Below are 22714 nucleotides of genomic sequence, written 5' to 3' on the forward strand. Positions count from 1 at the left end.
TCCGGGGGGCCGTGGGCTCTTTGACTGGACGTGCCTGGCGTGTCACCCGCATGTGAGCTCTGCACCTTCGGCCAGCACTTCTCCTTTGAAGAATTATAAAGCAGCATTAGAAGGAAGTTGGCATTCCAGGCGCGGGATTGAAAATTAAAAGAGTCGGAGCAGGGGGCCGGGACACGAGTACACATCGTAAAGCCATAAAACAGCAGGAGGAGGCAAAGGTTGGGAGCAACGGCCATAACAGCTGCTGCCTGTTTGCGAGAGACTGAGGACGATGACGGTGACGAGCGAAGGAAGGGGCGTCTGGCTGGCTATCCTGGGGGCTCTGCTCGCTGGGGTCGGTGCCCAGCAGAACCGTAAGTGTTGGCCCACTGGGCATGGGATGGGGTGGGAGGGGGGGATTAGTGTTATTCTGGCCCCCTGATTGGCGCGTTGATAATGCAGACATAGCACTTGGGCCTCGGTCAGAGCGGAGGTCTCACTGGCCAGCGACCACCAATCATTAACACTGAGGGGCTTCACGTCTGGAGGGGCAGGTGAATGGCGATGGTCAGCGGGCGTGATGGTCAGGGGTCTCTCCGGTCAGCTGGCCATGTGTGTCACATTCAAGTGGGCTCTCTGTTGTGTTTTATAAAGTGCCATTCCTCGTATTTTAGGGATGTGTGGGCACTGCAAGAGGAGGCAGACGTCTCAGGGGCTTGCCTGGCATTTGAACTTGGGTCCCTGGAGTTCCATTTTTTAAACCCAACCAGTGCCATGCCACTGGGAGACACCTTGGATGGGGTGCCCATTTATTACAGGGCACACCCACACAATCTAAGATATGAGGAACACACCAGAACATGGGCACAACACGGGCATGTGCCTTGGCAGGGCTAATACTAATTGCCATTCACAACATCACCAAGTGCCCACATTCAATGCCAGTTCCCATCAGTCTTGAGTCTCTTTCCATATAGCACAGTTTCCACGCAGGTCTCCTTTGTTTGCTGGCATACTGTAGGCAGGCCCCACTTATTTAACATGGCACCTTTCCTAGAGAGCAGTGCCACGAGGGCTTCTATTGTCATGTGTCCATTTTCTAAAGTTTACGGTCTTAATGAGACCAGGGCTGATGTGAGCAGCTGGTGGCACAAGTCGGGCTCAAGCTCTTGCTAGGACCTCATCAAGTGATGGAATCTCATCCCGTGTTTCATCGGGCGCCTTGCAAGGCGAGCTCATGCCCAAAGTGTGGAAGTGGTGGCACTCTTCATGCCCAGCTAATGCCCTCCTTTGCTTTGTTTTTCTCTCCACAGTTTGCTGGATAAACAATGCAGGAGCTCAGTATGTGACAGAAATTATGGAGAACAACAAAATTGGGGACGCCGTGGTGAACATCTCTGTGGCGGACAGCAACGTGGCACTCAGCTTGGAAGGAGCAAACGCTAACATGTTCAGAATCGATGGGGAGAGCCTGCGTGTCAATGTTATACTGGATGCCGAGGTAAGGGTGGGGGGCCGGCATGTGGAGACAATGGGGTGGGACAATAATGGAGTAACAGACTGGCATCAGTGTTGGGGCACAGAAAGGTTGGCACAGACTTATGGCATGAAGTGTCCATACAACTGAAAGGCAGACTCATCAGTGCCCACCAGACACATTATGAGGAGCCTGTCTGTCACAATGGCAGCACCACCAGTCTGCCACCGTCACATGGCCAGCAGCACAACATGTAAGCTGCACACTGCAGTTTGGATGATCTGATGCAGATTGTCCATCTTGGGCTCGTTTGATGGGGGAGTGAGGCGGGGGTCTTGAGATGGGGCATTCATACTGGACAGGGCAGCGGTCACCTCACCAACATCGAAGAAATTAGAAAGCACAAAGAGTGAGGCGTCATACGAAAGGCAAAGTAGCTTTGGTGAAGGTCAACGGTGAAATGAGATGGCAGCCAAAACCACGGGACTCTCTCCCGTGACGTCACACACCTCAAAATGGCATCTGCAGGGCCATGGGGTCCACCAGGGTGCCAACAAAAACAGAGCTGGTGATGAGACTCAACATCCCCTTCTAGTCCTTTATTTTATTTTGCGTAAATATGTGAAGCCTAAACCTCCTGTAAAAAAGTATGGGCACCCCATGAAAGGTCGGGACATTCTTAACATACGTGGACATTTCGAGATTTGATCTTCATTTAAAGAGACCCGTAGATAAAGGTGACATCACTGGAATGTCTCGCTATTAAAAAAGAAAATCTTGAGACGAAACGAGACTATTGAGACGTGAGATATTGTCAACGCCGTCCTCCTCTCCACCATTTCTGGTTCAAATGAATGATATCGACAGTCTATCTACATATTTATATACTGTAATATATATATACTGCTGAAAAGAATTAAAGGAACACTTTTTAATGAGAGTATAGCATCAAGTCAATGAAACTTATGGGATATTAATCTGGTCAGTTAAGTAGCAGAGGGGGTTGTTAATCAGTTTCAGCTTCTGTGGTGTTAATGAAATTAACAACAGATGCACTAGAGGGGCAACAATGAGATGACCCCAAAACAGGAATGGTTTAACAGGTGGAGGCCACTGACATTTTTCCCTCCTCATCTTTTCTGACTGTTTCTTCACTAGTTTTGCATTTGGCTACAGTCAGTGTCACTACTGGTAGCATGAGGCGATACCTGGACCCTACAGAGGTTGCACAGGTAGTCCAACTTCTCCAGGATGGCACATCAATACGTGTCATTGCCAGAAGGTTTGCTGTGTCTCCCTGCACAGTCTCAAGGGCATGGAGGAGATTCTAGGAGACAAGCAGTTACTCTAGGAGAGCTGGAGAGGGCCATAGAAGGTCCATAACCCATCAGCAGGACCAGTATCTGCTCCTTTGGGCAAGGAGGAACAGGATGAGCACTGCCAGAGCCCTACAAAATGACCTCCAGCAGGCCACTGGTGTGAATGTCTCTGACCAAACAATCAGAAACAGACTTCATGAGGGTTGCCTGAGGGCCCAAATGTCTACTGCGCCCTGTGCTCACTGCCCAGCACCGGGGAGCTCAATTGGCATTTGCCATAGAATACCAGAATTGGCAGGTCCACCACTGGCGTCCTGTGCTTTTCACAGATGAGAGCAGGTTCACCCTGAGTATATGTGAAAGACGTGAAAGGGTCAGGAGAAGCCGTGGAGAATATTATGCTGCCTGTAACATCGTTTAGCATGACTGGTTTGGTGGTGGGTCAGTGATGATCTTGGAGGCATATCCATGGAGCGACTCACAGACCTCTACAGGCTAGACAACGGCATCTTGACTGCCATTAGGTATCAGGATGAAATCCTTGGACCCATTGTCAGACCCTACGCTGGTGCAGTAGGTCCTGGTTTCCTCCTAATGCACGACAATGCCCGGCCTCATGTGGCAAGAGTATGCAGGCAGTACCTGGAGGATGAAGGAATTGAAACAATTGAATGGCCTTCACGATCCCCTGACTTAAACCCAATAGAACATCTGTGGGACATTTTGTTTCGGTCCATTAGGTGCCGCCAGGTTGCTCCTCAGACTGTACAACAGCTCAGGGATGCCCTCATACAGATCTGGGAGGAAATGCCACAAGACACCATCCGTCGTCTCATTAGGAGCATGCCCCGACGTTGTCAAGCATGCATACAAGCTCGTGGGGCCACACAAGATACTGAAAAGCATTTTGAGGAGCAGAAATGAAGTTTTTGAAAAAATGGACTAGCCTGCCACATCTTCATTTCACTCTGACTTTAGGGTGTCTACACAATTGAGCCCTCTGTGGGCAGAAAACGTTGATTTCCATTAAAAGACTTGGCATCCTTTTGTTCCTAAGACATTGCCCTGTCGTTATTTGTATAGATATCCAACTTCCTATCGAGATCTGATGTATCTAATGTGTTTCTTTAAAGTGTTCATTTCATTTTTGTGAGCAGTGTATATATTGTGTATACACATGGGGTGTCAAACAGGCAAATACAAGAATCTTCTGAAATTCTAAAGTCAGCATCTGAATATATAAATAAATAAATAAATAAATAAATAAATAAATATAAAGTCAGATTATATATAAAGTCATTGATTGAAACGAGTCAGGCACGTTGTAGTAAATTCAATAAGTTCCTAACACAATGTAATGAAATAAGCTGACAAAAACTTATATATTTGGACAGAGATGACTGTTTTCTCATTTGGTTCTCTACATCACCACCATGAATTTGAAATGAAACAACTCCGATGACGATTCTAAATTGGCCGCCCTGCGGTGGGTTGGCGCCCTGCCCTGGATTGGTTCCTGCCTTGTGCCCTGTGTTGGCTGGGATTGGCTCCAGCAGACCCCCGTGACCCTGTGTTCAGATTCAGCGGGTTAGAAAATGGATGGATGGATGGACAACTCCGATGACGTTGAAGTGCAGACTTTCAGCTTTAATTCAGTGGCTGAACAAAACGATTTCATAAAAATGTGAGGCGACTAAAGCATCTTGTGAACACAGTGCCTTCATTTCAGGGGCTCAGAAGTAACTGGACGATTGACTCAAAGGCTATTTGATGGTCAGGTGTGTTCAAGTCCGTCGTTACGTCTTATCAGTTAACAGATAAAAGGCCTGCAGTTGATTTGAGGTGCGGTGCTCGCATGTGGGAGATGACAACATGCGGTCAAAGGAGATCTCCATGCAGGTGACAGAAGCCATCCTTATGCTGCGAAAACAGAAAAAAACCCATCTGAGAAATGGCAACGATATTACGAGTGTCAAAATCTCCAGTTTGGTACATCGTGAGAAAGAAAACAAGCACTGGTGAACTGAGCAACGCACAAAGACCTGGACGTCCACGGAAGACAACAGTGCTGGATGATCGCAGAATCATTTCCATGGTGAAGAGAAACCCGTTCACAACAGCCAGCCAGGTGAACGACACTCTCCAGGGCTTGGTCGGCGTATCGATATCCACGTCTACCATAAAGAGAAGACTGCATGACAGGAAATCCAGAGGGTGCACTGCAAGGTGAGAGCCACTCAGAAGCCTCAAGAATAGAAAGGCAGGCTAGATTGGACTTTGCTGAAGAACATCTAAAAAAGCCAGCAGAGTTCTGGAAAAACATTCTGTGGACAGACGAGACCAAGATGAACCTCCACCAGAATGATGAAGGCAAGAAAAAAGGATGGAGAAGGAAGGCGTGGAGCAGCTGATTATCCAAAGCACAGCACATCATCTGTAAAACACGGTGGAGTCCGGCGGTGTGATGGCTGCCAGTGGCACTGGGACACTCGTGTTTACTGATGAGGTGACACAGGACAGGAGCAGCCAAATGAATTCTGAGGTGTTCAGAGACATCCTGTCTGCTCAAATCAGCTCAATGACGTCAAACTGATTCATGATACACATGGACGATGACCCAAAACATACAGCCAAAGCAACCCAGGAGTTTATTAAAGCAAAGAAGTGGAAAATTCTGGAATGGCCAAGTCAGTGACCTGATCTTCACCCAACTGAGCGTCCATTTCACTTGTTGAAGACAAAACTTGGGACAGAAAGGCCGACGAACAAACAGCAACTGAAAGTAAAGGCCTGGCAGAGCATTAAAAAGGAGGACACCCAGCGTCTGGTGATGCCCAGGAGTTCAGGACGTCAGGCTGGCATTGGTTTTCAGCCAAGTATTAGAAATGAACATTTGATTTCCAGTTATTTCATTTGTCCAGTTACTTTTGAGCCCCTGAAATGAAGGCATTGTGTTCACAAGATGCTTTAGTCGCCTCACATTTTTATGAAATCGTTTTGTTCACCCACTGAATTAAAGCTGAGAGTCTGCACTTCAACGTCATCGGAGTTGTTTCATTTCAAATTCATGGTGGTGATGTGCAGAAGCAAAATTAGAAAAAAGTCATCTCTGTCCAAATATTTATGGACCTCACTGTAGATATACACACACATATATATATATATAAAGACTTTGGGTTGAGACGCGATCATCTCGGGGAGACACTTTGATGTCAAGCGAGATTAGACATCACGACCTTGAGAAGCGAGACCCGTGAGACGGTGACTTCTGCACGTCACGCCCTCCTTACACACAATTTAAAACAAGTCCACGGACGTCTAACCTCGCAGTTGTCGGATTGCTTTCAGCAGACACACTTCATGTGCTCCCAGCTCTTCAAAATGTTGGAGATGACACGTGAACGACTAAGTGAAGAAAGAAAAGCGGCACGTCGAAAAGAGACACGGAAGCGTTGGAGAGAAAAGAAAGCAAAATAGGATGCACAAGAGAACAATGATAATCTACTGTATGTGCAAATTCAGAAAATAAGGAAAGTAATAATCAGCCTGCGAGACAAATCAGTGAGACCGCAGGACAGCTGCTGTTCAGGCTTTGAAACGATCGACGCGCACCTCGGCAGGAGGAGCAGAAAGCAAGCAGGTGATCCGTCCACGTCTCCTTAGCGTGCGTTCAGCCACTCCCTTCACAACGTGAGGATATCTAAATCTACGTCTCTATCTGTGATATAAATAAAAATGTTGGGAAGAGAGACGAGACGTGATTTTCTCGGAGAGACACTTTCAGGGTCCTGTGAGAGGAGACTTTGTGCCAAGAGATTATAGAGAGAATAAAAGACAAAGAGTAGATGACAAAGTAGAACATCGTAAAGAACTCAAAAACGTTGGCGCGGAACAAAAGCAGAGCAGGTGAGAGATAATGGAAGTACAAAAATTAGAAAGTCTCAAAAAACTGATTGATAGTAAAGATCGCATTAGTGCTAACAAACGGAAACTGTGAAAAGAGGTCAAAGATATTGTTTGGATCGAAACTTTAGGCTGGAGACGTGTAGATCTAAGGTCTAACTCGTGTTGCCATCAGGGAGGAGTTGTGTTTCTACCCAATGAGAATTAAAAGATTTGTTGTTTGGTGGAGAAGTGAAAATTTCAAGCCCTGCGAGACACAACTTTATGCAAATAGATTTGGAAAAGCCCCGCCCACATCTAAAACAGGTACAGCCACGCCCACAGGTCAATCACTTCTCATTTGTGTCAATGCTGCTGTCAGACACAATTCGTGTAGAGAGAAAGAAAACGATATTCACTCACAGGCCGTTAGACATTGCGTTGTCACCATGAAAGTCCAAACACGGAAATTCCATCCATCCATCCTCCAACCCACCATATCCTAACTACAGGGTCACAGCAGTCTGCTGGAGCCAATCCCAGCCAGCACAGGGCGCAAGGCAGGAAACAAACCCCAGGCAGGGTGCCACACACACCCACACACACCCGCACTAAGGGTCTTCTAACTGCGCCACCGTGCCGCCCTGAGTCTTAGTCACATTGGAGTTTTAGCCACATTTTAATAATTTCACTTTGTGTTAGTTTTTGTCTAATTTGGTTCAACAAAAAGTAAATTAATTTTTCTTGAGTAAAAGTGAATTGGCTTTTTAGTCCATCCATCCATCCTCTTCCGCTTATCCGAGGTCAGGTCAGCTTGAGCAGAGATACCCAGACTTCCTTCTCCCCGGCCACTTCTTCTAGCTCTTCCGGGGGATTCCCAAGTCATTCCCAGGCCAGCCGGGAGACATAGTCCCTCCAGCGTGTCCTGGGTCTTCCCCGGGGTCTCCTCCCGGTTGGACGTGCCCGGAACACCTCACCAAGGAGGCGTCCAGGAGGCATCCTGATCAGATGCCCGTGCCACCTCATCTCAATGGAAGGCATGTTAGTGGGATTGAGGAGGTCTTCGAAGTACTCCCTCCACCGACCCACAACATCCCGAGTCGAGGTCAGCAGCGCACCATCCCCACCATATACAGTGTTGACACTGCACTGCTTCCCACTCCTGAGACGCCGGATGGTGGACCACAATCTCCTCGAAGCCGTTAGAAAGTCGTTCTCCATGGCCTCCCCAAACTCTTCCCACACCTCAGCAACCACCGAAGCCTCATTCCACTTGGCCTGCCAGTACCCATCAGCTGTCTCTGGTAGGACTCCTTCTTCAGCGTGACGGCATCCCTCACTGCCGGTGTCCACCAACGGGTTTGGGGATTGCCGCCACGACAGGCACCGACCACCTTGCGGCCACAGCTCCGGTCAGCCGCCTCAACAACAGAGACACGGAACATGGCCCATTCGGACTCAATGTCCCCCACCTCCCTCGGGATGTGGTTGAAGTTCTGCCGGAGGTGGGAGTTGAAGCTACTTCTGACAGGGGACTCTGCCAGGCATTCCCAGCAGACCCTCACAACACGTTTGGGCCTACCAGGTCTGACCGGCATCTTCCCCCACCATCAAAGCCAACTCACCACCAGGTGGTGATCAGTTGACAGCTCGCCTCTCTTCACCCGAGTGTCCAAGACATATGGCGCAAGTCCACGACACGACCACAAAGTCGATCATCGACCTGAGGCCTAGGGTGTCCTGGTGCCAAGTGCACATATGAACACCCTTATGCTTGAACATGGTGTTCGTTATGGACAATCGGTGACGAGCACAGAAGTCCAATAACAAAACACCGCTCGGGTTCAGATCGGCCATTCCTCCCAATCACGCCCTTCCAGGTCTCACTGTCATTGCCCACGTGAGCATTGAAGTCTCCCAGCAAAACGAGGGAATCCCCAGAAGGTATGCCCTCTAGCACCCCTCCAGAGACTCCAAAAAGGGTGGATACTCCAAACTGCTGTTCGGCGCATACGCACAAACAACAGTCAGGACCCTTCCCCACCCGGCGGAGGGAGGCCACCCTCTCATCTACGGGGTAAACCCCAATGCACAGGCTCCAAGTCGGGGGGCAATAAGTATGCCCACACCTGCTCGGCGCCTCTCACCGGGGGCAACTCCAGAGTGGTAGAGAGTCCAGCCCCTCTCAAGGAGATTGGTTCCAGAGTCCAAGCTGTGCGTCGAGGTGAGTCCGACTATATCTAGCCGGAACCTCTCGACCTCGCGCACTAGCTCAGGCTCCTTCCCCTTCAGAGAGGTGACATTCCACGTCCCAAGAGCCAGTTTCTGTAGAAGAGGATCAGACCGCCAAGGTCCCCGCCTCCGGCCACCACCCAACTCACACTGCACCCAACCTCCTTGGCCCCTCCCATAGGTGGTGAGCCCATGGGGAGGAGGACCCACGTTACCTCTTCGGTCTGTGCCTGGAGGCCTGGCTCCACAGGGGGGACCGGTGACCCGCGTCCGGGCAAGGGAAAATGGTGTCCAAATTTTTTATTCTTCATAGGAGGTTTTATTGAACCGCTCTTTGTCTCATCCCTCACGTAGGACCAGTTTGCCTTGGGTGGCCCTACCAGGGCATAAAGCCCCGGACAACAGAGCTCCTAGGATCATTGGGACACGCAAACCCCTCCACCACGATAAGATGGCGGTTTGAGGAGGGGTGGCTTTTTTTTTGGCTTTTTAGTAATTTAGTCAAACAGTCAAAATGAGATGTTTGTCTTGTGTAAGATACTGCAGTGTCGGCGCCGAGTGCCACCACGGCTCTGGATTCTCTGCTGTTTGAGGTGACGGCTCGCCTTTCGTCACAGCATCTGGAAAAGCCCATGTGACACTGCCGAGCTGCTCCTGCTCTGGACGAACTTGTCCTGCGCCGTTGGGTTGTGAATGAGCTGAGAATACACCACAGCACTCAACTGTGACAGTGACATGCACACGAAGGGGGACAAAAATAAAACGATGAGTCTGTGCGGCTCTTGGGCAGATGATGGCAGCTCGGCTCAGTTGGCACAGTTACTTATATATACACACACTAGCTGTACCCATCGCTGCACCCACATAGTAATAAAACAGGACAAACTTTATAAATCAATAGGCACTGGCACTGTATCTGATCGTGTTCATCTCTGACGGGAGAGCGTCACCCGCGTGGGGACAAAAGCACAAGGCTGTGATATCTCTGGCAGTCAGCAGGTACCCCTAAAACACACGGAGCTCTGATCTCTCAAAGATGTCAAACGTTACTCCTTAACAATCTGTAGATGATGATGTCTGTTGAACAAACGGGTATCACTAGCTAAGCAGAGGCGAGGAGGACTCCAACACGTGGCGACAGGTAGAGCGACTTGAACAGAGGCTGGCACGTGAATGAGGAAGGCCCCGCCCCCCCTGCTCTCTACCCGCAGCCACTCTCTTGGATTGCCGCATGTGAACTACGGTACTTGAGAGAAGTCGCAAAATCAACCAGAAAGTTCAAGCAAATTCTAGAAAACAACCCGATCTAAATCCGGTAAGTAATTCTTTTGTGAAAAGCAGACAGACATACAGAGAGAACGCGCTTGGGCCACAACATTTTTAAAACCGTTTCTTAGCGAGCACCTATGGGCCGAGGGTAACCCACATTCCAAATTTCAAGACCCAAGTCCTTGTGATGAGTGAGTCAGTGGGATTTGGCTTTTGTATATCGAGATATACTAGGGGGCTTAGCCCCCTGCCCTCTTCACCCACTACCACCCCTCCTGGCCTGTGCTACACGCCAGCCACCTCATGTCTCTGCCGCTCACGTATGCGGAGTTCACTTTCACCAAACAACAAATCATTGGGTAGAAACACAACTCCTCCCTGATGGCAACACGAGTTAGACGATCTACACGACTCAATCCGAACAACAGCCACATACTTCTGTCATGTACCCTGCAGTATGTCCACATACAGTAGTTGATCTCTTTTTGTTTTTACCTTTTCGTTAATATCGCATTGAATTTCTGTGTTGGGCAGCACGGTGGCACAGTGGGTAGCACTGCTGCCTTGCAGTAAGGGAACCCGTCTGGGTTCATTTCCCAGGTCCTCCCTGCGTGGAGTTTGCATGTCCTCCCCGTGTCTGCGTGGGTTTCCTTCCACAGTCCAGAGACATGCAGGTTAGGTGGATTGGTGATTCTAAACTGTCCGTAGTGTGTGCTTGGTATGTGTGTGTGTGTGTGTGTGTGTGTGCCCTGTGGATTGGCACCCTGCCCAGGGTTTATTTCCTGCCTTGCGCCCTGTGTTGGCTGGGATTGGCTCCAGCAGGCCCCCGTGACCCTGTAGTTAGTGTATAGTGGGTTGGATAATGGATGGATCGATGGATGGACTAAGACTAAAACTAAATAAAAACGTCTTGTCACAATTAACCCTACCCTACGGCAAAACACAGTAATGGTGCACTTTGTGGCAACGGTGCCCTTTTTAGCAGTGACACTCCATTAATACACAAGCCACCTGACAGTGACAGACATCGTGGTGGCTTTGGTCAGCCTGTCGTTCATCTATTTGACGTAAGCCATGGCTGGAGGTGGCAGGTGGGGGGTCTGCTCTCCCAGTCAGTGAAGGTCTGCAGCGTGGTGATTGCATCTGCATGAGGGTCATTAGCATACTCCATATATGGGCAGGGTGTGAAGACACTTACAGGGTGACGGGGATTTCTCAAAGGCACATGCCAGGTCTTTGGCACCCACACTGAAATCCAAGCTGCTTTATAAATGAGTCCTCAGATCCCATGATGCACCAGGCTGCTCTCCTCCATATTGACATGTCCTCAGGTCCCATGATGCACCAGGCTGCTCTCCTCCATATTGACATGTCCTCAAGACACATGATGCACCAGGCTGCCCCCCTCCTTATTGACATGTCCTCAGGTCCCATGATGCACCAGGCTGCTCTCCTCTATATTGACATGTCCTCCACCAGGCTGCTCTCCTCATGATGCATGTCCCATGATGCACCAGGCTGCTCTCCTCTATATTGACATGTCCTCAGGACCCATGATGCACCAGACTGCCCTCCTCCTTATTGACATGTCCTCAGGTCCCATGATGCACCAGGCTGCTCTCCTCCTTATTGACATGTCCTCAGGTCCCATGATGCACCAGGCTGCTCTCCTCCTTATTGACATGTCCTTAAGTCCCATGATGCACCAGGCTGCCCTCCTCTATATTTACATGTCCTCATGTCCCATGATGCACCAGACTGCCCTCCTCCATGATGCACTCAGGACCCATGATGCATCAGACTGCCCTCCTCTATATTGACATGTCCTCATGTCCCATGATACACCAGGCTTACTCTCCTCCATATTGACATGTCCTCAGGTCCCATGATGCACCAGGCTGCTCTCCTCCTTATTGACATGTCCTCAGGTCCCATGATGCACCAGGCTGCTCTCCTCTATATTGACATGTCCTCAAGACCCATGATGCACCTGGCTTACTCTCCTCCATATTGACATGTCCTCAGGTCCCATGATGCACCAGGCTGCTCTCCTCCTTATTGACATGTCCTCAGGTCCCATGATGCACCAGGCTTACTCTCCTCCATATTGACATGTCCTCATGTCCCATGATGCACCAGGCTGCTCTCCTCCGCACAGCTTCAGGTGCTGCTCTGTCTTTCTTGTGACCAGGACTGCACACAGCACTCCAGATGTGGCCTCATAGCCTGAGTGTGACGTCCCTCAGTCCTGATGATATGAGCTCACATTTTATTTGCCGTCTCAATCGCTTCTGCACTTTGCTGACATGATGAAAACGTCGTGTCAGCATAAACCCCTAAATCCTTCTAAGAGGTCACTTGCTTTAGCTGAGGGTCTCGCATCTTGTGTTTAAGTGGTTGCTCTCCTCTGCCAGCTTGTGGAATGTCAGGCTGTGGTGTCACTAGGTGGGCACAAAGGAGAAACCCACTCTCATCACTTGGTGCCCTCTGACAAACCAATGCAAACACCTGGCACGGTGGACACTTCCCAGTCACAAGTCATCAGTGACTTTAGGGCAGGTGGGCACAAAGAGGATACCTGCTATCGTCACTTGGCGGCCTCTAACACACTGCCCACACATTGCATGGCGGGTACTCTCCAGTCATAAGTTGTCTTTAGGTCAGGTCTTACTGGCAGTGAAACTGGTAGTAAGCTGCAGACCAGGAACTAAACGCCTGTCACGTGTGAGCTTGTCAGGTGGCAGCCTGAGCATCAGACACACAAGTCAGTGGACCTTCTTCATCTTCCTCTTCGCCTTCATCTCAGGAGGTTTAGTTCTTTGTGGCCAGGCTGTCTCACCAGATGCTGCAATTCCAGTTCTGGTCCCCCTCTTTTCCTTTTTTCTGCTTCTCTCCAAAATGAATTCCAACACAGAAATGGTCTCCGTAAAAACAAAGTGAGCCACAGCCTCAGAAAAAAGTCCATTAGGGGCTTTAACATTTGTGATTTTTAACAGTGCGCCTCATTGATGTCCATGAAGACCACCCTGGTTCATGTAGAAATCTTCACATTTGAAATGTTCAGAGTGCCCGTGAGCTCCATGGACATTCTGGTCTGTCACCACCGCTACAGCGGGTTTAAGGAAGGCCCACCAGTTAACAGGCGAGTTACGTGACGTGTTAGTTTAGTTACGGTGACGTCTGTGAGACCCTCATCAGTTACTCAGCAGTCTTAAGATAGATAGATACTTTATTAATCCCAAGGGGAAATTCACATAATCCAGCAGCAATATACTGATACAAAGAAACAATATTAAATTAAATAGTAATAAAAATGAAAAGAGTTAAAATAAAATTAATGTTCGCATTTACTCCCCCGGGTAGAATTGAAGAGTCGCATAGTGTGGGGGAGGAACGATCTCTTTAGTCTGTCAGTGGAGCAGGACGGTGACAAAAGTCTGTCACTGAAGCTACTCCTCTGTCTGGAGATGACACTGTTAAGTGGATGCAGTGGATTCTTCATGATTGACAGGAGTTTGCTTAGTGCCCGTCGCTCTGCCACATGATGGCGCATTAGGAGAAAACTCACCGCAGATTTGCTTCTTCTGCTGTCGTTATGGTAGCTCGTAGCCCGACTTGAGTCTGCTGAGAGATTGGAATGAAGTGCGTCAGGGGCATCAACTTGGGCATCTCATAATGGGGGTACAGGGAGGATGGCAGGGTGCCCCCTAGTGGCTGTCAGTCCAGCGCCTGCCATTGGAAATGGACATTCAGCGGCACTTGAGCGCCCCCTGCTGCTTGTTCTCCTGCACAAATGAACTGAATGTATCTCTGTGTATGAATTCCTCAACAGGAAGGATAAAAAGGTGAAAATTCCTTCCTAAACTCCAAGTTTATTACATTTACAAAATGAATTAAATGATGAATTAAGAACACAATAAGAATAAATCCAAAGTGAACACTTGAAAAAGGAATAAACAAAAAAAAAAGAAATACAAAGAGGTGGGCAACACAAAACCAAGCGAAGAGAGGGTCCGAAGGCCAACATGGAGAATACTCAGTGAACCTTTCAGAAGGGACCACCAAACAGCACTGCGCACAGCTGAGGGTCTCATGCAGGCCGTTCAGCTCACTGCAGTCCTCGTCACCTCAGCGCCTGAGGGTCTTAATGGCAGTCAACACGAAAACTGGGCAAAGGAGGGGGCAAAGCGGGGTCAAAGCTGCCCCCCAGATGATCAGCGGAGCTGTGGTGGGCTTCCTCTTGTCGTCTGTGAGCAGCCAAGTGATGGAGGACCACTGAGGGTCTCTGCTCGTTTTTTCTTTGTGATGTCTGCTGTTGTTTTCTCGTTGCCGTCTCTCATCTGTTCTTTTCTGTTGTCTTTTTTTGTTTCTTTCAGACCATGGATCCTGTTTTTAGCGTGACTGTAATCTGCAGACGCCAGCCTGACACGGTAAGACAACCTTCTTATACTGTGACGCCTGGGGGGCTTCTAGAAGTGTTCTCTTTGTTACTTGGAGTATTGATGGAGTGTAGATGTTGGCATCGTGTGTGCCAGGCATGGTGGGTACACCAGGAGTGAAGCACATGAATTGACTCTCGGGGCTCCCTGTTTTGTTCTTTGCACACAATGACATGAAGAAAGAAAAATGCGTTGGCCAAAGTGGACAAGTGAGGAGGACTCCAGTTGAAACCCCCCTTTGCTCTCCTGAAGGTTTTCATTTCTCGTAAATCTCTTTGGTGTTCCCGCTGAGGAATTCCCTCTGGCCGATGCCCCCCTGCTTGTCAGGAATGCCGCCTCAGGGTCCCAGGATTTCAAAATTAACCCCCTTAGTCAGTCGAGCCGCAGGGATTCTCCTTTAGCGTCTTTGGGCTGAGAGGGTTGTTCTCTAATCCGGGACCCCCAAGCTCACACCCTGAAGGTGTCCACTGAGTCAGGGGGTCTCAGTCGTGAGTGAAGTCCCCAGCAGATGCAGCAGCAAACGCTTGTTGAGCAGCTGTTGTGGGGTCCACTTTGAAGACCCCCTTGAGGTGGAGGCAGAGGTGTCAGATAATGGAGTTGTATTCTTTCAATCAGATTCACTTTCCTTTTGCGACTCCGTTCTGTTTTTGTTACGTGTTTGAGATGCCATCCTGTTCTTTTACTGATCGCCACCCTTTTGTGTTCCTGTCGTCAGGGGCGTGGCCCCAGTAGTTGAGTTGTGTGATGTCATCGGTGTGACACTATAAGCTGATTGGTGGACGTTGTGAGTGTAAATCATTCACAGCTGCCGCTTCCTTCCAATTCTGCAGGCTTTCCCGCTTTTCATTTCCTGGCTGGCATTTCTTGACTTTGCTGTTGGTCACTTTGAGTTTCGCCCCTCACTGGAGTTCTGGTCTCAGATTGTGGCAGCGGTCAGCAGATGAAGTAACGAGGCACAAAGTCTCCATGAGCTCCGAAGGCTCAAAAGAAAAGGCCACAAACTCGGACACGGAGACCCACATGGCGCCAGCTTAAACCACATCACATGACACGCCTTCTGTGCCCACGCTCCCATGAAGGCGGTGCCCAGTAAAAAAAAAAAAAAATTTGATGATCAAACCAAATTGTTCCAGTTTAGATCAGGTGGGTCCTCCTTGTCTGAGCTGTGAAGATGTTTCCTTGTGGCATTGACTCGAATGTTTGTAACCCAAAACTCAGGATGACGTTTTTACTGGGCAGGGCAGCCATTTTGTTTTTCTGTGGGCACTGCCCTGTTGTGACTCCGTTGTCAGGATATGTCACATGGTGGCAGGTTTGGCTGTGTGACGTCACCTTCACAGCACGTCAGAGGCTGGCACTGGGTGTTTGGTGGTGTTTGATGATCCCCGATGACATGACATGTTGGTGTCAGAGAGACGTCAGGACTGATGGCCGACTGGGAAAGGCCCATGTTGTCCCATGATTGCCGTTCTGTCCCCAGTGTCACTGTACTGGTGGACCCTGGACACACTGCATTCAGAGCTGAGACTTTCAGTCAGTTTTATGAAGAATTGAAGTGGCTGCCACCAAGGGACGTGTGGCAATCCTTACTCACTGAACAGTCGGGGGCCACGGCCATCCTGCTCCCACGGCTCCTCTTGGAGCTCCACGGCCAGTTCAGGGGTCTTCAGTTTTTGAGACAGAATTATGAATTTACATGAGAAATCATCTTTACTAAGCCTAAGGAGTGGTGACGACAACAGGAAACTGCAGAGCAGCTGATGCCCCCCACAATAAAGAACAGCTGGGGGTGCCAGTGGGGGGCTGCAGGGCTCTGGAGGTCTCCTCTCATCTGCCTCTTGTCTTCTTTCTTTCCATCCAGAATCAGCTGAATGTCATTGTAGTCATTGTAAACGAGAATGACAATGCGCCGATGTTCAGCCAAAGCGAGTACTTCCTGAGCGTCAGCGAGGTAAGCGGGCGACTGGTGGATCTGCACCTATGCCAGTGTGGCATCACTTTGGCTATTGTCTCTATTTTAAATGATTCATATTTGTATGCTTTTCAGGCTTATGACCTCCTTATGTCACGTCAGACCTGGGGGCAGGGTGCTTACCTGTGGCTCCTGGCAGCCCCTTGTACCTCTGATCTTTTTATCCAGCTAGTGCCCACCTATACGAGACCCCTGCTGACCAGTCACATTCTCTCATGGTTCTGTGCCACGGGGTCCGTGTCAAATGTCTGCCACCCAGACTGAGCTCTCAGGGCAGAGTATGAGCATGGGGTGAGTGACAATGACATCTCCTCCGTGTGCATGTGGCCTAGTGACCCTGCAGTGCAGTGCCTGTCACATCCATGTGTCATATAGCGCCCACACCCTTTGCTCATGCCTTGTGATGTTCCTGTGGGTCCCTTAACGGGCAGGTTTAGGATGTCCAGTTGTGATCTTTTTTTAAGTGCCCACCCCACCCCTCACTGCTGTGGTGAGTGCCAGCCAGGTCTGCTGTGCCAGGTGATAGGCCAAGTGCTTCAAAGCCACTTGTCAAACTTGTGACCTTGTAAGTTCAGTGACACTGCCTTTCATTTTCAGCTGACGCCAGTGGGCACCTCCGTGGAACGCATTCAAGCCACCGATGCTGACAAAGAAGCCCTCTTTTACTCCCTCGACGGGAACACCGTGAGTCTCCATCTTGTCAGCTCTGATTTCATTCTGATGATCCGTGTGTGTCGGTTATTATGATGATGATGATGATGATGATGATGGTGATGATGATGATGATGATGTTATTTCACGATAAACTCTAACTTTTATTGTTAGTATTTGTAATGAATTGTGATGTCATTTTACTCTTTTGTTGTCCTTCCTCCTGCCCCTTTAATGAGTGACAGCTCCAAATTCTCAATGTATTTACGACGCGGCCCCTCTGTGTGTACGTGTATATCAGTGAAGGGCACTCACTATATGAATAAATAAGTCTCATTGCACCGTGTGTCCCGGGCACCTCACCGGGCAGTCCACAGACGCCACACCTTTCACTGTGCTGTGCCGCGCTGGCCATCATGGCCTTATGCAAATGAGTCCCTACAAAGGGAAGTGACAGCTGGTCCCTCTTCTGACCAGCAATAATAATAAAAATAATAATAATGATGATAATAATAATAATAATGATAATAATGATAATAATAATAATAATGAAAATAATAATAATAAAAATAATGATAATAATAATAATAATGAAAATAATAATAATAATAATAATAAAAAAAATAAAATGATAATGATAATAATAATAATGAAAATAATAATAATAATAATGATATAATAATAATAATAATAATGAAAATAATAATATAATAATGATGATAATAATAATAAAAATAATAATAATGATAATAATGATAATAATAAGAAAAATAATAATAATAATAATAAAAAATAATGAAAATAATCATAATAATAATAATAATAATAATGATAATAAAATAATGATAATAATAATAATAACACATTTTATTTATACAACACCTTTCACATAGAAAAGACCATCAGATGGCTACAAAGGAAGCCCAAAGCCAGGACTGGCAAGGCTGACAAGCTGGCAAAATGCAACCCACTAACGGCAGTCGCAGTCCGTGAAACGTCGTGAAGAGTTCAGCATCTCGCAGCCCAAACCAGAACTGAGAGTGTAAAGGACGGGGCAGAATTCAAACTTTGACACCAAAGCTGACAAAAGCACAACCGCCAATCGGGCAGCAGTGCGTCCTGCGGGTGCGTCCTGTGCGAGTTTCAGTGCCCGTGACCAGCTGCCCGACGTCTCATCAGGCGTTTGCAGTTATGGCACTCGGGCAGCTGAAATCTGGAACTGGGCTGCAGTGAAGTGAAGAAGTCCCTCTGCTGTTTTAGGGGGCTTCAGTAGGTTTGAATCTCCTGATGGTGTGAAGGACGTGCTGTTTGGACTGTGAGAACATCAGAGAACTTCAAGGGGGCGAGACGGGCGGGAGAGTGAAGCCCACGGCGTCCGTCACGACGTCACTCAGCAGCACGAATTCTTCATTAAACTTTATTTAGTCTGTAAAATACAAAGAGGGCTTACAATCTCAGGGAATGATTGAGCGATGTGCCTCGAGCGTTTCTACTCCGATGATTGAATTGTGAAATGCAAACTGGCATCTGCTGGTCAGACTCCGCTAGAAGGGAGCGGCGCTCATCTGAATGAAGAGAAGAGAAAGAAACTCATTCAGGTGATGACTGCTTGGTTTCTTATTCGTTTTACTTTAGTATTTGACCTCCAAGCGGAAATTAAAACTTAACAACAACAGCAACAACGTTTATTTCTATAGCACATTTTCATACAAACAGTAGCTCAAAGTGCTTTAAATAATAAAGAATTGAAAAATAAAAGACACAATAAGAAAATAAAATAAGTCAACATTAATTAACATAGAATAAGAGTAAGGTCCGATGTCCAGGGTGTACAGAAAAAACAAAAAAATAACTCCAGACGCTCAAGAGAATAAAATAAGTTTATCAATCAATCAATCAATCAATCAATAAGTTAACAGAACAAATGGCAGCCTCCCAACACACATGAGAACTTCTGCCTTAGGGAACAAGGGGACAAGATGAGGGACAAGATAAAGAGGCAGGGAGTCACCACCGCCACCCCATTTAAGGACGAGACTGCAAGTTGGGGTCCATCCTTCAGTAGAGGTCACTCCTGACGAGCAGCCAGACTGTGCAAGGGGCGGGTCTGGCAGAGGAAGTGACATCACTGCTCTTCAGCTGCTTCCTGGTCATCTCTAGCAACAAAAAGGGGGCAGTCAGCAGTTGCAGCCCCTCTTGGTCCAGATGACCTCCTTTCTCTTGAAGCAGCAGCCTGGCCGGAGCTCCACTGGTGCCCTTCTTTGGGCAGGATGGCTGGTCTGGCTGCTCATCAGGACTTTGGCAGGGTGTGGCCCCGTTGTTCTGTGTGACGTTCCTCTCTGGCCCTTCCTCTTCCTCTTCTCCAGGCCCCCAGCTCCTCGTTGACAGATGTTGTAAATTTCCTCGTAATCAGGTCATGCCGCTCCTTCTTCCCTCTTGCTTTGTCACAACAGGGACACTCCAAGTGACCAAAGCCAGCTCTTTCCCTGGCACACAGCTCCAAGAAGTGTTCCATGGCAATGCCTCAGGCCTCCTCTTTCTACCTGTCATGACCTCCAGCTGTGCTCCTGAGACCTTTGGGATTCTTTGTCCAGATGCACAGCCTTTGAGGGGAGTCTCAATTGCAGCTGTGCCCATAAAGTGCCATACTGTTGGTGGTAAACTCAGCCATCTTCTCAGGAATTGGCTAACTGTTCTTTCTGGATTAGTGATGGTGGAGATGGTGGGTCCACAGTCAGCGGCCAAAGTGCTCCTGGTAGGCTGCCAGCCTTTGACCGAGTCCTGTAGTCATCCATTAAGGTTGTCACTAATCTTCTTCCTGGCCCCCCATTGGAGCCCACTTTCTGATTTGGGTCTTCAGCTCTGGTTTCCTGTTTAGGCCAACTGAGATCCAGAGAGGACCTGACGTGAAGTGTTTAAAATCTTAAATGGCCGGACCTCAGCAGGATCACCAGGACAAACCCACTGAGGACCCCCAGTGAGGCCTGAGATCCACAGACACAAGTGACCAGTTTAGTGACTCCACTTGAGTGAGCTGGCTGGGCAGAGTGGCACAGTTGTTCAGAGGTCCTGACCGCATGGCACCCGTCTTTTGTCTTTCCAGAATGGATCTGAATTCTTCCGACTGGCCTCCTCGAACAGCCCAAGCATCCTGGTGGCGAAACTGTTGGACTTTGATGAAGGGGAGCGGCTGGAGCTCATCATGTCAGCCAGTGTGAGTGTCCTTGAGTGTTTAGTTTGTGACAATGAGAAGGGCACAGTGTTTTGGTGAGGAGGAGGATGAGGAGAAGAAGACTTGGCCACCCCTTGGCTTAAGAGCTCATTGGTACCCCTTGACTGGCCCTGGTCTTCTGCTGTCTTCCTCTCAGCCTTTGTCCCCTCCACCTCGGTGTCACAGCAGTACCCCCTTTGGCCCAGCCACTTACTGTCACACCTGTCACCCACTCCTCTGTTTTCCTTTTCTTTCATTGTCACCGGCGAGGAGTCACTCAGAGTCTCACCCATCTCTGTTTGATGTCCTCCCTCACAGATAGTGGTCTCAGACTTGGTAGCCCCTGAGTCCCAAGGGAACACATAGCTGCTGAGCTGCTAAGTCCCCAGATGTCACCAGTGATATCACAGCTCATTGTCCTCTGTCAGACTTGAACCCAGGGGGTGTCCCAAGTAATAGCTGAGCCATAAGAGTTGTGCCCCCTCAGCCAAGTAAGCTGAGCCCCTTGAGTTGTACTGCACAAGGTGACCTGTCACACTGTGACCTCTGCTGCACTTGTGGTCCTCTAAGGGCACCTCCTCAGCCAACATGGGGATGAATGGGGATTCATTTGACTTCGTTAACAGGAGTTTCCTTCTCCTCCTCCTCCTCTTCCTCACCATGCAGGATGGCCGGTTCGTGGCAAATGCGTCTGTTCACATCACCGTTGTGGACATCGATAATCGGCCACCTTGGTTCCTGCCTTGCGACATCCGCCCGGGAGCGAACAACGCCAAGATCTGCCTGAGTGCGGGATACACTGGAACGGTGAACTTAACCGAGAAAGAGGTGAGTCCTTCTACAGCCGAGGGTCTGTCGTGGTTCAAACCCCACAAGGCAGAACCTCAGCCCCTTAACTGTACATGTGGGATGGAATGATCTGGGATCAGGAATCACGAAATGAAGTGCCACCAAAATGACCTTATCATGTCATCGGTCAGCATGGCCTTCTGGAGCTGGCAGCACAAAGGCCACCTGGAGACCTCAGGGCTCACTTGTGGAAGCCACTGTAACTCTAGTGTGTGGCCCTAGATGTCACTATCAAAGTGACGCCCTGTCACGTGGGTCCAACTCCACCTGCTGTCAGTCACCTGACACACCAAATAGCTTATTGGGGAACTGCAGAGGGAGGGACATCTGATGTGTGACAGATGGTGGCATGGGAGTGGAGCTTCTTCGGACCAAACACCACATGTCTTGTAGCTCAAGATGCCACCATTTTCTGGTAGTCACCCCCTGTCTGCCTCTCTCTTGTGTTTCAGGACAGACCCTTGCATTTCCTGCCCGGACCCGTGTATGCAGTGGACGGTGACAAAGGCCTCGGTGTCCCCATAAATTACGAGCTTGTCGGAGGTGAGCTGAAAGGCCAGGGAGGCTCGTGCGTCGGCCAGGCTTCTCCTTGGATGTCTCAGTAGGTTCTTATCGCTTTAAGAGTTTTCAGTAACCCCTGTCCCTGCGTCACTGCACTGGCTTCCAGAGTCTTTACAGCCATCATCAAGTCATCAAATGGCAGGACCATCACCTCCATGACAAGGAGACTAATAAAGAGCAGGGTCACCTGGACCGACCATCAAGTGTCCCCCTCTCAGTAGAATGCCGATGTCCAAAGACGTTTCACTCAGGTGTGTCTTGGTAAAGAAAGCCGAAGGTCTGAAGTAAGAATATCAGCCGTAAAAACTCCAAAGGAGTGGCAGGAGGTCAGTCGGAGCTTCGGCGAATGTCTTAATACGAGACAAAGGTCAACGAGACAAAGACCAGCGGTGTCTGCCCACTTCACGAATAGCCCCATATGTGAGGACGAGGTGACGGGTGAGGGACGGAGGGGACCAATAGGTAAGGCGCAAAATCACGGAGGTCCAAACTGGGATGAACATTTAGGGACTCTGGAAGAGAGCGCGGTGACCCCAAAACAGCTGCTCAAGGATGACGATGACGTGTTCTTCAGTGGCAGTTGAAGGCCAGGAGCTCGCTGGGAACTTGTGTTGATTTGTTAACCCTTTGTGCATGGAGACTGATGAAGAGTGAGGGGACTTGACCTTCAGTGGCTGGAGATGGGAACGTCAGCCATGAAATTCACTGTGAAGACGCAGCGCAACATCTCAAAAAGAACTGCAACCCTCAAAGCAGCCGGACAGACGGTGAAGTTGAATGTTGGCATCGATGTTGGTGACTCCAAATTCCAAATGGGCGACATTAGGAAAAGGTTTGGAGTAACACCATGTTAAAAAGGTGAAGAGGCACAGA

The 22714-nt window shown here is 48.9% G+C and overlaps 1 protein-coding gene across 1 annotated transcript; it reads left to right on the forward strand.

Moving 5' to 3' along the window:
* The first annotated feature begins 271 nt into the window (after positions 1-271).
* Positions 272-22425, forward strand: LOC120517815 (cadherin-related family member 5-like). Its single transcript, XM_039740341.1, has 9 exons — positions 272-353; positions 1293-1480; positions 14535-14588; positions 16459-16548; positions 17167-17253; positions 20324-20434; positions 21098-21259; positions 21733-21823; positions 22109-22425. The coding sequence occupies exons 1-9, from the start codon at positions 272-274 to the stop codon at positions 22423-22425; spliced, it is 1182 nt and encodes a 393-aa protein (XP_039596275.1).
* Positions 22426-22714: the final 289 nt, after the last annotated feature.

This window comes from Polypterus senegalus, chromosome 1, assembly GCF_016835505.1.
Source record: "Polypterus senegalus isolate Bchr_013 chromosome 1, ASM1683550v1, whole genome shotgun sequence".
NCBI classification, from domain to species: Eukaryota; Metazoa; Chordata; class Cladistia; order Polypteriformes; family Polypteridae; genus Polypterus; species Polypterus senegalus.